This window comes from Lepisosteus oculatus, chromosome 22 (assembly GCF_040954835.1).
Source record: "Lepisosteus oculatus isolate fLepOcu1 chromosome 22, fLepOcu1.hap2, whole genome shotgun sequence".
Taxonomy (NCBI): domain Eukaryota; kingdom Metazoa; phylum Chordata; class Actinopteri; order Semionotiformes; family Lepisosteidae; genus Lepisosteus; species Lepisosteus oculatus.
This window is the reverse complement of record NC_090717.1, coordinates 14,452,668-14,469,749: the sequence shown is the minus strand read 5'-3', so window position 1 is coordinate 14,469,749 and position 17,082 is coordinate 14,452,668. Positions and strand designations below refer to the sequence as shown.

Genomic DNA, 17,082 nt, shown 5'->3' with positions numbered 1-17,082 from the left:
AAGGCAAAGGAGAGAGAGATCAATACAAGAAACTTTCAAAATTCCTGGCTTTGCAGAAATAAAAAGCATTTAAAAAGTATAAACAGGTACAGGGAAATGAACAAGCAATGAATAAGGCACGTGGAAATTTCAATGCATTTTCTGAAAGTACTAGCCCTGTTCTTTTTGTTTTCAAGCTGTAGAGAAAGGAGTGTGTCAAGCAGTTTGGTATTTGACGTGCAAGATAGAGGCCACACTATAAGACTGCAGGAATTGAACATGAACCAGTCTCCTTCCTATTGCTGAATTCCTTGCAGCTTTCCCAGGATGGGTTGGGATGGAGCTCTTCGGAAAGAGAGAGCACATCATGAGACCAGATAAGAAGAGAGGTCATAAACGAGAGGAGGCGACCAGCCTAGTTTGCCTATTTCATTGCATATTAATGCAGGAACTGCATGAAGGGGTGCCTTGGAGCGCCCCCGAGGCGCACGGTCCCCGCGCTCGGCCAGGCAGGGGAAGCACGGCACTTACCACGCCGCTGCCGCTGTGAGAGAGCACAGCCCCAGAGCAGGAGAGGCGCCGGATGGCGAAGGCGGGGGGGTGGGCGATGGTGGAGGGCAGGCCCAGGAGCTGCGCCAGTGCCTCCATCTGGCAGGCGAGCTTCTCCTGCTGCGCACGCAGCTGCAGGTTCTCCTCGCGCAGGTCGTTGATGGCAGCAGCCAGGGGGCGCACCTGAGCAGCCATCTCCTCCAGCTGGGCATCTACTCGCTTCCCACAGGCCTGGAGGTCCCTGTGGATCCTGCTCACTGCGTAGCGCAGCGTCAGCTCGAACCCACAGCCTCCCCCACCCTCCTCTTCCTCCTCAAAGTCCCTGCTGCCCGCCGCTGAGGAGCTCAGGAAGTCCCAACTGACACCCGGCATGGTTCCTTCAGACAGCCTCAAAGCCCGGGCAAGCAGCTGCGCCTCGGGTTTCTATTGAAGCAGTGCTTTGGTGCAAAGCTGGATCAGAAGCAGGCTGCTTTGCAAGCCTGGTCCAGAGCTCGCACTTTCACGGCTCTGCCTCAGTGGCTTTAAAGACTCCAAACACGTTCCCCCTCCCTTGCTCTCTCTCCTTCTCTTTATATCTCACAAACCTTCCCTCTTCATTCGCCAGGGGTCTGCCCAATTACAAAGGGGACTCCTGTTGCCAAGGACGTTCTCGTCACCCCATTGCTGCCACCCACCACCATCTGCATGAATCTAAAGGCTTGCTATTATTCGGGAGCAGGGGTTGGGTGAAAGGGTGGGGGTTCTGGCTGGAACGCTTCAGGCTTCCTATATTTAGAGCAGTCCTGCCCTTCACGCCTCCAGTGGAACGCAGTCCGGGCTCGGAGGGAGAGTGAAAGGTGGCCCACTTTTCTGAGCACCCTGTCACACGATTTGTCGTGGAGAGTAGAAACCTACCAGATACACGAGCAAAAACAGAGCGACAGGTATGTGGATAGCTGAAGGATCCTGAAGGATTAATGTAACGGGTGAACTGTACATCAGCATAACTTTCTTGTGAACCACGATGTAGCTTTAAGTCTGTTGTATCCGAAGTATTTCTGATTATTGGAAAAACTAAATTGCCAAGTTTCTTCTGTGACTGAAAAATGCTACACAGTTAAACCCTTGGCTGGGCCGTGTTATTAGCAGACTATGACCTCTGTGACCTTGAATTGTCAGTGTTAGTATTGTGTAAGTGTGGTCAGTATCACCCCATCTCCTCTGCTTTGAGCAGCCTAGCCTGTTCAGTTTAAATTCATGTTGTACAGTAATTTAAATCTGTCTCACATGTTAAAAAAATACCCGAAGAACTGAAGTTGAAAAGGTTCTTAAAATTGTTTCAATAAACTGCAAAAAAAACACTTGATAAAGAATGAAATATGTTTGCCTAAACCCCACATAAAACGGTTTCTACTTCAGCAGTGCCGTGGAGACAGAGGTGACCCCCATCTCCAAAGGTACGCGTCTGTTCTGGACCAGACTGCGGCTTCACTGACAGCTGTGTGGGGTTTCAAATCAAGATCAGGAAACGGAAAAACAAAATGGTCATTCAAGGCTAAAAATAGAAATGGAAAAACACTGAAGCAAAGGTTCTTAGAAAGCAAATCACTGACCTGCACAGCTGCCATGCTGAGAGGTGATGGGGAAAACTCCCCAGGAAGGAAGATCAAACTAATCTCTCTACTCTCTGTGTGAGGGATACTGTGCTCTTCACTTTGCCTAAAAATAGACTGTGGACAGACTGGGCTGCGTTTGCTAACAGGTGTTGCCACCAGTGTGTGCAATGAAAGAGGAACAATGCTATCAACAGCGACTCAGTCACAACATCATTAATAAAGTCATTCCTTTGACAATCAGAGGCCTGAGGGATCTACTCCTGACTGACATTCCAGATGTCCATCCAGTACGATGTAAAGAGCATTAGAGCAGGTAGGCTGATTTTGGCTGCACATACCTTTAGAAATCGTTGAGCTGCAGCCCTCCTGCGTTCAGCTTCCTTATGTATTGTGTGACCTTCAACTTTGCCTCAATCAATTACTATACACCTGCAGTCCATATCACACCTTTCAAGTACAACACATCCAGTACAGCTGCAGCAAAATCCTGACAATCGCCAGTTTAGTAGCGAAGTCAAGCATATTTTTACAATTTTTTTAACTTAATTGTGACTCTTATTGCTCATGCTGTTAAAAAACCCTTTTGCGTGCCAATAATGGCATCCAACCCCTGGTCAGTACCGTACTGAAGACCTTTAAACCTTCTGGTATCTTTATAAGGAATTATTCTGGTTTCTCTCACATTACCTCCCAATAGCACAGCATTTTCTTTTTGCAGTGTGGGGGGTTTAGAACCAAGCATATTATTTACACTGTTACGTTAAAAATGTTGTTATAATATGATTTCCCTCTTCCATGGAAACTGAACGTGTTTTAGAACATATCCACCTTCAGTCATTCTAGTATGGAGCTGATCCATACGCCCAGAGTCATGCCAAGAGTCACACGGCTCCCTGCCTGTTTGAAAACACTCAAGAAGGAAATGACAGAAGAAAGGAATGAAAAAAGTGGTGCAAATGTTTCACAACAATAAAAGTGACAAATGAGCCGGCTGACATTTTGCACAACAAAGGCATTTGCACTGCACCATAACATAGTACAGATTGCCAAGGATTTAGGAACTAGGGTGCATCTTGAAATAGCAGGCCTAGTCTAGCTTTATTGAGGAAAAGTAGGTCAGCACCAGCCAGGTGGTGCCACAATGTCGTGTCTGTCTGGGTTGAGAGGTACTGCGTCAACTTCGCTGGACCAGGAAATTAACCGTGGACAGCACACAGCTCATAAGCTATAAAATCCGACGGCTTCAATCATTCCATCCACCCAGCGGTTTCTAGCTGCTCCTTCTGATTCAGGGTGGTGGGGGAGCCCATTTCGCCAAACAATGAGGCAAGGCTGAGTGACCTGAACTGGACACCAGACCATCGCAGGACACACACACACATGCACACACTCACACCAGGGCCCAAGTAACCCACCAGTGTGTCTTTGGACCATGCACCTGGAGGAAACCCACACAAACAGCACCCCAGGTCTGGAATCGAACCCAGGGCCCCAGCACTGAGGCAGCAATACTGACAACTGCACCACCATGCTGCCCTCTTTAAGTATCCCTCTTTTTAATAAAGGATGAAGCATCCTACCTAATCAAGTCATTTTCTCAGCATACCCAATTATCACACACCTCATACCCAAAGTATATTCTGGGAAAAGTAGGATCCATCTCTTCAAATGTGTCAGAATAGTGGATCAACATTTAGATGGAAATAGTTTTTTAAAAAACGAATAAACTAAAAACTGAAACTAAACTTAATACCCATAAAAGGTAGGAATTTTATGTAGGAATTAAGTGGTTAAAACTACTTAAAACCAGTTTAACAACATAGAAACTTGTCACTCTTGCACAGATCTGAATGAACATGCTGATAGCCTTCCTGAGAATATGAATCAGCTTCTCCTTCGGTAAACCCAATGGCTTTTTCAAACCCTTTTCAAAAGCTTTTCTAAAAAGGGCACTTTGGTTCATCTTTATAACTGCTATACAGTTCTTAATTCCTAACTAAGCTCCAATACAGCACCAGGCAATATACAGTATATCTGCACATGTGACATTTCAACACAACACCTTCATTAAAATTACTCGCTACCATGTCTGACGGAATATTTCACATTAAAGACTGACAATCCAAAACGCACACCAACACCCGTCTACAGAGTGAAAAAAATCCTGAAGTCCTAATGACATAATTCCCTGAGACTTTCCAGGGACAGGACCTTGGAGAGACAAAGCCAACTTTCAGAGTGATGAACAGAAGATACAATGAAACTGTCTCTCCCCATATTAACACCAATCGTCCATCCACACATCTCACAGTAAAACATAGCCCTGTCTCTTATGTGAAGCACACCAAGACTCACTGTAATGAGACGTGCTGTCTAAATGAAATGTTATTTACCATTAGCAACCTCAAACAGCTTTAGAGTCCCTGCAGGGATGGTAATGCAGCCTTGATTTACTCCAAGAGGCAAGCATAGCTGCCGAGCAGCAGTGAGATTACAATTCACACACTAACCTTAGCCTGGGAGTCTTCTAATGTCCAGGTGACAGATCTCAGAAACTCCCTGATATTGCCTTGTCCGGCTCGGAAAACTACTCTGCCTGCAGGCTGAAGCAGCAAGAGCTTCACATTTCACAATGGCCAAGATCCCTTTCCCACCCAGCAATCCTAACTGGAGCAAGACAGTTTAATTCCTTCCCACCCCCACCGCCTCACCACAGACGCGGCATTAGTTTAATTAACTAGCCTCCTAATCCGTTAACGAGATTAAATTACAGCCCAAGTAAAAAAAAAGCAAAAGCTAGAAGCAGTGCTCGCTGTTGGGGCTCTCGCGTGGGTGTGGTTCAGAAAGTTCGGGAGGCCACACGGAGCCCGAGATCAGGATGAGCCGCAGACCTCTGTCCTGTGAACCCATTGCACATAGACGCTCTTACATGGGCTTGCAACTGCAATGGGGCAAAAGGCAACTTGGAAGAACCAGAAAAAGACGCTGAAGTCGTGCTCATAGCCACGGTCCAAAGCAGGGTGATCATCATCGGAGAGGGGGTAACGCACTGTCAGCTACTTCAAGGAACTGATGAGCCAACGTCTCTGGAGTCTCTTGACTGAGACCAGCCAACAGGACAGCCCTGTGGCCGGCTGGAGACCACGGAGAGGATCTACAGAGTACCATCGCTGTAAACTGCGGAGCAACGATTCAGGCTGTATAATAGGCGTTCCTGTCGCCCCTCACTACAAAGATGGTCTTGCAATCTGAAGAGAGCAGCTCCAGATATGGGAGTAGTAACCCTAGGTCAGCTGCATGGGGCTTACTGGGAAGATGAGGGTCCAGCTTCAGTGATACAGCCGACTCGCAAATAAAAGTAAATAAGATGACTGCATAGGCTCGCTCTCTAGCTCTTGTAGGTGACCTTGGTTACAATTTCAGAGCAAAATAATTTTTTCCAATATTTTTTATGTTCCCAGAGCCGTCGGCATGTCGGTTGCGAGCCTGTCAGGCGGAGTGCAGGGCATGCACAAGGGAAGACCAACCTCCACACGTCGCACTCACAGCTGGGCTTCTGCAGACTGTACGACAGAGGGACGTTACACTCAATGAAATGGGAATTAAAGAGCCGAAGAGTTCGAAAGTTCAAGGCAAGTCCAAGTGGAGGAACAGTGACCTGATGTACTGTATTAGATTAGTCTGGATAAGACCGTGTAAAAACTCCCCACTCTGCAGAGTGAAATAAGATTTATTCTTAACTAACACATTCTAGACCAGATGTTCAGAAGAGCAGCACAGGGGAGAGCAGACCGAACCGCCGGCTCCAGAGCCGCAGCTCTGTCTGAAAGGAGACCAGCCACCGAGATTACCGTGCTGCAAGAGAGGGAAAGAAAAGGCTGAGAGGAACCGAACTGGAAAAACAGGTGGTAATGGAGCAGAAAATACACACTGCTGGGATGACGAAGCAGCCGTTTATTTTCCCAATATTCCTCTCGCTCCTTGTATGGAGTCGTAAGGGTCGGGAGATTATCAATCAGTTTTTAACGGCATCTCTTTCCAGCACCACCGAGCTGGAAGCAACCCGCCGGCCGGCCCGGGGGCACCAGCGCAGCCTCCCTCTCCTCGCATTACCCTACAAGGACACTCGCCTCCAGCTCTGCTCTGGGCCCCGAAGGACCCCGACGCCACGCAGCTGCACGGCGAATAACGAGCAAACGCACGGAACACAAGGCTGAACACGACCCCAGATGTCTCAGGTTTGGCATTACAGCGGAGCGACGCCCCCGAGCTAGCCCTGAGGGCAAAGGAACGAAGAGCCTGCGCCCCTGTGCCACCCAGCTGCCGATGACGATCAGACTGCTGAAGGCAGTAGCTTGGGGAAGTAAATGTGGGGGAAAGCTCCTGTTGTGGTACAGGGCCACCTCCTCATTACTCTACCCTCTCAATAGAAGAGACTTTTAACAAGATCCTGGCAGAAGGTTAACAAAAAAACAAGCGTACCCCTGCACTGGCACACCTCAATTCAGGCTTGATTGTAAAGTCCTGCTCATGGTGTATAAAGCTCTCTGCTCGCGTAGCAGACAGCGATGAGCCTGTGTCCCCAGCACGCAGCCCGGCTCAGGAGCCTGGAGGTGCAGAGGAGCCACCAGCGCCAAGTGTTTCCTTTCAAGCCTCTGTGTGCAGTGGAGCTGCCAGCACCCTCTTGTGGTTTTTCAAATCCCATTCTCACACCTTGACTTTCTGAACACTGAATAATTCCAAAAGATCGTTCGTTCGCATTGAACACATGTACTTTGATTTCACTTGTATATAGTTTCTATTTACATGTTCTCCATTCAGTGCAGCAACCTCTTCTCATCTTTGAACTTGGCGGCTACTCTGAGAATTTGATTGACTGAAAGGGAACAATGTTCTTTGCAGTTAATAAAATAGGATGTCCAAATTCTGGTCTTCAGAATTCCCAAACCTGCGAGGTTAGGTAAAAACCAACCTTCTCACTTAAATTTTTTGAATTAATAAACTGCTTTACTCAAAGTTTTAAACCATCTGAAATAAAAGATTATAAATCAATTACAAAATGTAAAAGTTGGAAACTAACCCTCGACATCTTTAAAGCAAATAAAAATAAATAAGATTGAAGCTTATTATTAGTTCCTTTAGGTTTCCATTATGCTCAATCCAGCTCAGCTAGAAAAAAGACCAGGACTGGAAGACCTCAGGTGTGTGGATTTTTACACGGGGGTCACGTGACAGCACATGCACTCGATCGGTACAGCGTGAAGGAGCAGGCGGTCGAGCCTCACCTTGCCGACTCCGCTGGAGATCTTGAAGGGTGCGGCTCTCAGGCCCAGGGTCAGCTCTGTGAAGAGGAAGCAGGAGAAAGAGGTCAGGCTAGAGAGGGATCAGGCTCATCAGGTAGAAAACACTTCCTCCAGCCTTCTTTAAGCTTGTCATTAAAACAGGAGATGTAAAACCATTACAAGGTAATTTAAAACAAAAATGATTACAATCTGCTGACTAGCTTTGTCCACAAAAAACTGTACTTTTTCCCCACCTGGTACTAAAACTGCGAAATACTGCAGAAAATCTTAAAGTATAAAAAATGTTCATAGCATTCCTTAATGACAAAATGTTTTTTTTCTTATACGCAAACAAACAGTCACCGTCGTGTCTCCAGCACAAAGGGTTTTGCCTTGATCACCCAAAGCAAAACCTCTGATGGGATCAATTTAATATTTGAGTGCCTCATGAAAGATTCATTCATAAAAAGCAATTGTGTATACAGTATACAAGAAAGCCCTCAAACATCACCGAGCTGAAGCAGGTCTGTAAGGAACAATGGGCCAGAATTCCCCCCAGGCGATGTGAGAGAGGGATCGACTCTTACAGCGAACGTTTCAGTTCAGGTTATTGCTGCTGAAGGGACGCCATAAATTACTGAATCGGGGGGCAGGGGGTCATAATGTTGCACACAAAGATATTGAATGCTGGGTATTATTATTTTCTTAATAATTACAAAGAATTTTTTGTTATTAATTTGTCAAATGTCAAATAAATGTGTTAATTTAATCTACTATTAAGACTAGGTGAAGGAAAAGTGGCTAAAATGTTAAATCATAAAATCTTAAGGGGGGTGTATTTTGTGTCAGAAGTAAGGAACTCCGATCCTTGTTTGCCGAGTTCCTACAGGTTTTAGAGGCAGCTTTCAGGAAAACTATATACAATAGACAAAGTGGGAGACACTGAACAAAGAAGCTGCTTACGAGCCAGCATGTTTAGGTAGATAAGGTACAATATGTTCAGCTTCAAGACAATGAGGGGAAGAGATAAAACGGAAAACAATGTTAAGACAGATAAAAGCTTAGAATTTAAACCAAAGGCTAATTTTTTTACGATATAAACACCTCATTCAGAATATTGTGTGCAATTTGTGTTACGTTGCAGAAGTGTTACAATGCATTAATCCAGAGAAGAACCATCAGATACACTCCAGGGCTTACAGGAATGCCCTACACTGACATGCTGGAGAAAATGAACCTTTTTTGTACTGAACAGAGACTACTATGAGGGGACCAGATCCAAGTATGGACAAAGTCAACAGCCCAGGCGACTTCTGAGCGAACACTGAAACACAAAGCAAGGAACACTTATGGAAAATCAAGAACAGGAAGCACGTTGTGAAAGTGTGGTCTGTGACACCCTGGGTTCCTTCAAGAAATCAATGGATGAGATACTTGGATCAATGAGCTTACAGCACCCAAACAAATAACCTTTTCTCGTTTGTAACCTATGTTCTAATGAACCCCATTGGACTGGAGTCCCAAAGAGAGAAGCAGAGATCCACACAGGCTGGACTGTGCTGTGCACTACAACCATACAGTAACAGGTCAGCCTAGCCCACAGGCTGCTGCAGGATAAGAGCAGAAACGCTGAAAACCTCTTCTGTTCAGATGGTGAGAAAAAGCGGTTTGTGCCAACAGGTCAGAGGGTCCTTTTTTAATAGAACTTCGGCTGTTCTTGTTTAAGTAAACTGTTTGGCTTGGAAGCCCTTCAAACTGTAAAACTCTCTCCTGTTGTTTTGACAGCCTAGCAGCTGGATGAATCTGTGGTTTAAAGAGACAGTCGAGTGACCAGAGCTAATCCTCTGACTTGTCTGCAGCTTTGCAGGACCTTCCAATAATAAGCCTGGACTGGTCAGTGCCAGGGAGAGTCCCTGAAGGAAAATGCGACACAGTACACACACTGAAGGGCACCCCATTCACTGCATCCACACTGTTTACCACGGCCCTGCAGTGAGAGTAGACGGTCAACAACTGTAAGCGTGTTAAGATACCACCCTGCATCACAGCTTTAAACCCTCACGGGCAAACGTCAAAACTGAGAGTGAATGTTGACTTCTCTTCCAACTCCTTTGCTTTACAGCAGCTGCTGTTGTAAACCTCAGAGAGGCATAAAGTACACTCTTCCTCCCCAGGTACAGGGGAGAACTTCAAGTTTCCAAGAATCAACAAGCAGGGCTTTCCTCAAGCATGGAAAGAAAACTGATTCTGTCCTTGTCTTGTGGCATTCGGACCTACTGTAGGAGCAGCATCAAGCAGAGCTGTTTTAACAGTGATCCTATGAAAAGTGCAACAGACGATTTATGCAGCGAATCCTCCCACACTCCAGTCAAAACTTGGAGTAATAGATGTGACCATACAAGGACAATTTTGTACTTAGTCAAGACAATAATTTGGCTTGAGTTTATTACTTTGTAAAAACATTCTGACTCAATCTCATGCCACAACCTGCTGCACTGCCTAGCTTTACACAACGTCATAAATTAGCCAACTTTAGATCACTAAAAGAATTATGAGATGAGTCCTCGTTCAGCTCACCATGATGGCTTACGGAAGTCTTCACAGGAGAAAGCTCAAATGATACTACACTTTTCACCAGTTCCTGTACCTTCTATCCTACTATGATCTCTGGCAACACAGATCAAGTATGCAGGTACTTTCCAAAGCAGAAAGACAGGGAAACTACCGCACACACAGAACCAGTAAGTCTTCAATGGACTGTTGGAAACAACACACCAGATACAGGTTCTTATTCTGATCCTGAAAGATCCACTTTTCTTGGTTTTGTTCCAGCTGATCTGCCAATACAGATCCTTTCAATTGAACTTCTTCCTTGATTAGACTTTTTAAAACTTTTTCAGTCTTTAACCTCTGCTTTAAGCATGTTATTGCAATGGAATTTTGCAAACAGAACTCAAGCCACGTTCTTCTCAAACCTCCTTATTAAATTTGTTACCTTTCTCCTGCCAAACAACTCTTCATTAGCGGCCAAATATGGGTGTGCAGACACAGGTGGGAATTACACATACTGCTCCATGAGTGATTGTTCTGCAGATGGCCAATTACTCACATTCCACACACAGTAAGAAAGGCAGGTATGAAACCTTTGTTGATATGAAATAGCTTGAGAGTTTATTCTAATTATTAACCCCATGCAATTTCAGCTACAACTGATCTAATAAATCAACTTCCTCAAATGATTAAGAGTTCAGTTAGAATGAAAACCAGAAGAGACGGGTATCTCCATGACATGGGCCCATTCCAGGCTCCGGTTACATCACAAGCTGACCGCCAACAGAGAAGAATTGGAGTTCAAGCAACGTGCCGCCTGCCTGCATGCATGTAGTGATGTCAGTGAGAGACGCTCTGCTCCCTTTCCAGCCAGGCACTGTTGAGCTTCCCAAGTGTCAAACCAGAATCACCTTTAAGGAAATTACTCTGGGGTACTTACTGCTGCAAAATCATTTTAAATCCAGTATACCAGAACGCAAACAAGACAATAGACATCATTAAGGCAGTGCACTTCTAACTAAAAATTCTGGTCAAGCAAAAAGACGTCCCTAGGAAAGATGCTATCAGATACCAGGTGTTTCCGGCAGTGTCTTTCCTGCCTGCTTCTTTGCTCTGGAATTGTACAGATTAGCAGTGGAGGGGAGATGGCAGCCAATGACCCCCTCCTCTCCACAGAGAGAGCACACTGCAGCTCGCCTTTGGAGAGTGCAGACACATTGGCACACCAAACTGTTATAGAGGCATCCAGAATATGATCAGTAAAGAGTGAATACATGGTCTATACAGGATCTTACAGAGACTGCTTTTGGAACAGCAAGGAATTTATTGTGTATTGTCAAAGGACGTGATAACTAGAGTGATTCAGATCGCCATCAGCACCAGAATAAACCTGCAATCAGTGGCACGCAGAGCAAGAGCTGATGGAACAAGTGACAGCTGATGGGAGGCCTTGGGTTTGAAGCCCCCGTCACTACGGCACAAGCTCAACAGAGGAGGCTGGAGGACCCAGCCCCTGCCCGTCGGTCACATTCTCACCTGCTCTGGAGACAGAGGGCCCCTCTCACTGCACTATGCTCTTCTGCACTGCAGGAGTGGGACGTGGTGCCACAGAGCTCACGCCAACACAGGTCCTACATGCAGCCATTCCTCCGAAACATGTCACTCCCTTTGCAAAAACGCTCTGGAACACTCTTTTGCTACATTAATTACAAATAAGAAACCCTTCAAGCCGATTTTGTAAGTGGGAAAGAATTCAGTCGCTTCTCAAACAGGAGAAGCAGAAAGCAGCCCATTGTGCTGAAACGCGCTCCCCCCGGCCGCCACCTCATTGTCTTCACAATCCGACTCCTCCCAGCTGTTTACAGTTTGGATGTTCTTTGACTTTTAATGAAGCCCGCTGACTCCTGGAATAAGCGCCTGCTTGTGCTCGTTTCGGTCTCTGCACATTCCTCGCTGCGCTGGTGCGGAGCCGTGGCATTCGCCGCCCACGTGCGCAGTTTACACTTCCCTGGAAACGCGACCGACTCCGCTCTCCTGGGCCCTGAACGCTGGCCCACCGTGTGCTGAGGTGAGCAGGTGGAAACCTCTGGGACACAGCTCTGCCACAGGAGCCCATCGGCTCGGCTCAACTACTACTCTTCTTCCTCCAATCCCCCTCACAAAACATGCACACACCTCTGCTTTTCAGGACCACCAAAATACTAAGACAGCAATTTATAAAGCAAAACCTGCCAAGATATCCGTTTAGAACTTTGCTTTCGATTACAACACTCAATGTTATAATATAATAATGTTATAAAAAAGTGTTTTTTCCTGAGTAAGGAGGAAAGTCAGGCCATTCAGATATTCTTACTGTGGTTCATCATGTTGTGCTTTATGTTTAAGAAAAAAAGCATAACAGGAATATTTAGTTTTTTTTACCCAGGGAATTAGTTTCCAAACATTTTTTTTCCGTTCAGGAGAAAAAAATGCAGCTCTTACAAGCCGACACAGGAGACATGAAAGTGTTTCAGGATACGACATGTAGACGGCAAGACTTCAAGGGCTCCGCTCACCAGGACCCTCCCGCTGGTGCGAAGGTGACATTTAAAAAGCACTGAATACACACGCGCTGATGTCGCTAGAAAATCTCTTTAAAACCACTTATTCACATGTCAATGAATACATTAATGCAATACTTATATATGTGATCACCAATACGAACCAGGGTGGCACAGCTTTCCAAATCAAGGCTATGCAGGGGACAATATTAAAAACCAGGTACTGCACATGCCACTCAATCACAATCACAGAAATGATACATTCCAAGCTTTGCATAGCCATGCAGGAACCTGCTGGCATAACAGCAACCTGTTTACTCTACAGCTCATAATTAATAGTGAACATTATTGTGCTGATCGAACCTGCACATTCCATGTAAAACCTCTCACTAACTTAATAGGACTCTAATACTAAAAGAATAATAAATAAGCAATAGTTCATTTTATGTATAATCTGTTTAAGAAAGTAGTGAGGAATATTTTCCAGAGACTTTTTGGATATGGAATGAACTGGTCTGGTTCATACTTGTTTTTAAAATCCTTCATAAAAGAAACATTTCAGCTTGTTTACCTTTGTGCATGAGATCGTGATGAAGGATCACCACCTAACAGAGAAGCAAGACAGTTTCCTAAGCAATCCAGGAGAGGTTTTACAAACAGATGAGCCACTCGGGACCCGGCTCTGCACCCCGGTGTGACAGTCGCCTACCTGCCCGCTGGCCCACGGGGCTCCTCGTCACCCGGGCGCCATTGCCGGAGCCTGAGGGGTGCCCGTTCTTGATCTCGATGGTGAGCAGGGTCTTCATGTCGGGGTCCTGTGCCTGGCAGGGGGCAGGAGCGCTGGGGGTGGGACTCTCAGGTGCCACCCTCGGGGTGCTGTGCTGGTCTGAGCTGGCCGAGACGGGTCTCAGCTTTTCATCCCTCGATGACGTGACCTCGGAGGCCTGGGATTGGCTGCTCTCGAGCTCCGAGGGGGGGGGCGCTCCAGGACCCGGCGCGTCAGCTGGCAGCCCCCGCCACCTCCCAGCCCCGCTTCGGGACAGAGCGGCAGAGCTCTCGCAGGACGCAGAGCCCGCACCGGAGCGCCCGGCTTTCTCCTGGGAAGAGGTAGGACCCGACACATTTCTCCCATTCCTCTCCCTTCCTCTGGGCTCCCTCTCCACCCTGGAGGGCTTTCGGAGGCAGTGGTCTTCAAAGAGGCTGGTCACCTTCGACACCGGCGTTTGCACGCGATAGCTTGGCACGGCCCCGTTGCGGACAGCTGCCCTCCTCTGCCCCGAGACGCTGGCCTCCGGCTCGGTGAACTTCTTCACCCGGTCGCGCACCGAGCTGGACCTGCTGAAGGCAGAGGCAGGCTCCTTCCTCCCGGCAGTGCGCTCTGCTGCGACACAGGGCAGAGACACCGCTCAGCTTAGCTCGGGCCAGCCCCCCAGCAGCCCTCGCCCACTCCTGCTCTGCTCCCCCACCCCCGGCTCGCACAGCGAGCAACTTTCTTTCTTTCTTTTTCACCCTGCCTTGTCCAGATGTGACTATTTACTCTTGTCCAGCTCTGATGTGCTGTTAAGCTTCTCCTGGGTTTTCCTTCCCCCTCTGACCTAACTAAAAAGCCTTCTTTGCCACTGATTTCCTCCCATTACATTTGCGTTAAAAAAAACAGCTTTAAATTTAACATCAAGTCATCTCAAGCATTTTAAGACAAACATTTATGTTACAGATACTTTACTGCTATGTTGCAAAGGCACATTAAAGCAGTTCCTTTTAAGGTCAAAGGATATGCGTACATTTTTCTTTTAAAGCTCATAACAACCAGTGCCTACAACTCTTCTGTGTGCTGCTATTAACTCCACGCCAGATCTCAACACTGCACAAGATTGGAGTAAATACACAACACAGCAGTGTGTAGTCACTGCACTACTAAGAAAAACTGAGATGAAGAGAGAAAGATCTGTTATAGGTCACTTCATTTTGAAATTTATTATTCTACAGAGAACTGTTTTTATTCAGAGCTGAAATTAATTTTGCACTAAAAGAGCCATCACGCGTCAACCCATAATTTCACATTTGCTGTATGCTTTATGGGAATGCTTTTCATTACTACTGGCTGCTTCTTTTACATTTCATTTACTGAAATGTAATTAGTTAATTAGCAAATCCAGCAAAACTAAGAGCTTCGGCAAGGACACACGGGCATTTACTCTCCAGTAAACAATGCTGTTGTTGTGCTCTACTTTTTAAAGCTCTTTTAACTACAATGGCAAAGTTTCTGCATCTTATGATTAATTCCATTCCAGATCTGAGAACTGCATTAAAGTTTAAGTTTTGCACATGACGTCTGTGCAGTGACGTCAGCAAGATCGTGAGCGCGTGATAATATCGTATAAGTGTGGCTTCCTGTCTAAGACTGTGGGGCTACAGTACACTTACAGTCCTCAAGCATGTTAGGGCTGTCGAGTCCTGGTTCTGGTGTGCTGATGTGTCATTCTATCTCGGCTCAAAACACCGAACTTAAGTGACAAATGGCCATACAAATAACGCACAGGATTTTAAAGTTGCCCTAAACAACAAGTGTGCGAATATTGTGCTAGACCTTGCAGCTTCAGAACCGAGAGCAGCAAACGTGTAACAAAGATCGGCTGATCACTCTTCCTGTCACCGTTTGGATAGGGGGAAATCAGTGTAACTCATTGGACTCATCAATTCGCTTAATTTCCAATAAGAATTACCAGATGGTATTTTAGTATTTGATTGACATGAATGAATTTCTTTCAGTTTAAGGCCACCCATCCTATCCCAGAGGAGCCTCCAGAGCCCTGTGCTCACTACACTGGCCAAGACACTGCCTCTCCAGAGCTGCCAAGACCACGCTTGCACACTGATACAAATCCATCATAAAGCCAATCTACGAGTCACACGGGGCATTGTGTAACCTTTCTTAAAAAAAAAACAAGGGCTTATTTCTTCAACAGAAAATCCCATAAACAGCATGGCGTTAGGGGCATGATCCAAAAGTCAGTTAAATAAGACCACAGGAATACGTTGCTCCCAGTTTTCCAGAAGAGTGCTGAGCTGCGAGGTAACCTCACACACACACACGTGTATGGTCCTAACCAGTGCTTAAGTTACTGTGCAGAAGAGCTCTCCTCACACACAGGCGGGTGAGAGCACTGAGCCTGAGAGCTCAGGACAGCCCACGGAGGAACACAGGGGAGGAGGGAAAAGGTGTGCAGAGGCTTCTCTGCCTTAAGGAGGCAAAAAATGTACATCGGTTCAGAGGGACCGCCTCGTGTTTCTAACCTCTCCTGGGAGATGGAGGAAGGCAGACAGCACAGAGGACGTCTGTAGATCCATCCTCACGGAAAACCGGGCGAGCGCGCAGGCTCCTGCCCCTATAAGGTCTCGTTTGTGCTCCGAGCAGAGACAGAAATAACTCAAAAAGCAATCAGCGCGGTGGACGAGACAGCCCCCAAACCTCCGCAGCAGGACAGTGACCACTACCCAGTCCACTCGCTCCCACTGGACAGCGCTCGACTGCCCGAGCGCGCGGAGCCAGGCAAGCCCGCAGCGATTCTTACCCGAGTCCTGGGCGGGGCGCCGCAGGGCCGGCGAGGGGTCCGAGCTCCCGGGGCGCTGTGGAGAGGTAAGACGGGAGTCATCTCAGCTCAACTCCACTGAGCCTCCCCCCGACTCGCACATTTAATAAACTCTGCCACGTCACTCTATAAACCACACGACAACAAAGTAAGCATAAAACCACCAATATAAATATTTTAAATAACTGTGGTAGCATTTTATCTTTGTCGTTACTTATTGAAAGTTTTAAATTACAGTGCAGTTTCTGATTTTCAGCACTTTCGTCGCTTCTCAAAGCGGAGTTTCTGTTAGAAGATCTTTTCTGATGCTACAAAAGTTAAGTTTTTTCCCCCAATTTCTTAATGTTCTAAAACTGATCAAGCCAGATGTTCTTGTTGACAGGGAGGCAAAGAACAAATGTAGAGCCCAAAGAAAAAGGTGAAGGGACTGCAGTCTGACTGGAGCCGTGCAGAGCTCTGTGGAACGATGTTACTCTCATACCGCAATGCTTTGCTGTTTTTTTGCATTATTATGATTAAGTTCTTATCATTTAAAGATTAAGCACTCTAGAGCAAGGCTAGGGGAGCACCAGGATTTAGAGAAGATCCCAAGATCACCCCAAGAAGGATGGAGCCCCAGGCCACAGCGGCAGCCCTGTGTTTGGCTTGGCTGGAGTTCAAAGCCACATTCTGTTCCAACACTTTTCACGCATTCATGCAAAAAAATGTGAAAATGTGAGGTGAAAAAACCAAGACCTCTTGAATCTGAATCGTATTCTGTTTTGTAACTATAGGAATACTAAGGCTTGGGTTTAGATTAGAAAACTCAATGCACAATATATTGCTCCTGTGTGCTTCATACATGTGGAATTACCGACGGTGATGTCATTCTAAACGGTGTGCACGTACAGAGAAATATGCATCCTTTTCTTTTAATGCTGTTTTTTTTCCCCTTCTGGCTTTAGGTCCCCCTGTGCTGAAAATGTAAACACATTCTCCACAGACAGCTCTTCACAGT

General features: G+C 46.4%; 1 protein-coding gene and 1 long non-coding RNA gene across 9 annotated transcripts in view; one reads left to right on the top strand and one right to left on the bottom strand.

Moving 5' to 3' along the window:
* smtnb (smoothelin b) overlaps window positions 1–17,082 on the bottom strand; it is an 83,931-nt gene that overhangs the window by 20,660 nt on the left and 46,189 nt on the right. For 5 of the 6 annotated variants that reach the window (XM_069182008.1, XM_069182011.1, XM_069182010.1 and 2 more), the window contains 3 exons: window positions 16,068–16,122; window positions 13,205–13,876; window positions 7,409–7,464 (listed from right to left, as the gene is read on the bottom strand). In XM_069182008.1, coding sequence (XP_069038109.1) covers window positions 7,409–7,464; window positions 13,205–13,876; window positions 16,068–16,122 — 783 coding nt within the window. The remainder of the gene's footprint in view (window positions 1–7,408; window positions 7,465–13,204; window positions 13,877–16,067; window positions 16,123–17,082) is intronic. The other variant, XM_069182009.1, reaches the window with a different exon arrangement.
* On the top strand, window positions 1,254–7,249 carry LOC138224479 (uncharacterized). Of its 3 annotated transcripts, XR_011182966.1 has the most exons (4): window positions 1,254–1,451; window positions 1,927–2,436; window positions 5,585–5,755; window positions 5,878–7,249. It is a non-coding gene; the product is annotated as an uncharacterized lncRNA (long non-coding RNA). The 3 variants fall into 3 exon arrangements; XR_011182967.1 differs by having other exon boundaries at window positions 1,930–2,436; window positions 5,585–7,249; XR_011182965.1 differs by having other exon boundaries at window positions 5,585–7,249.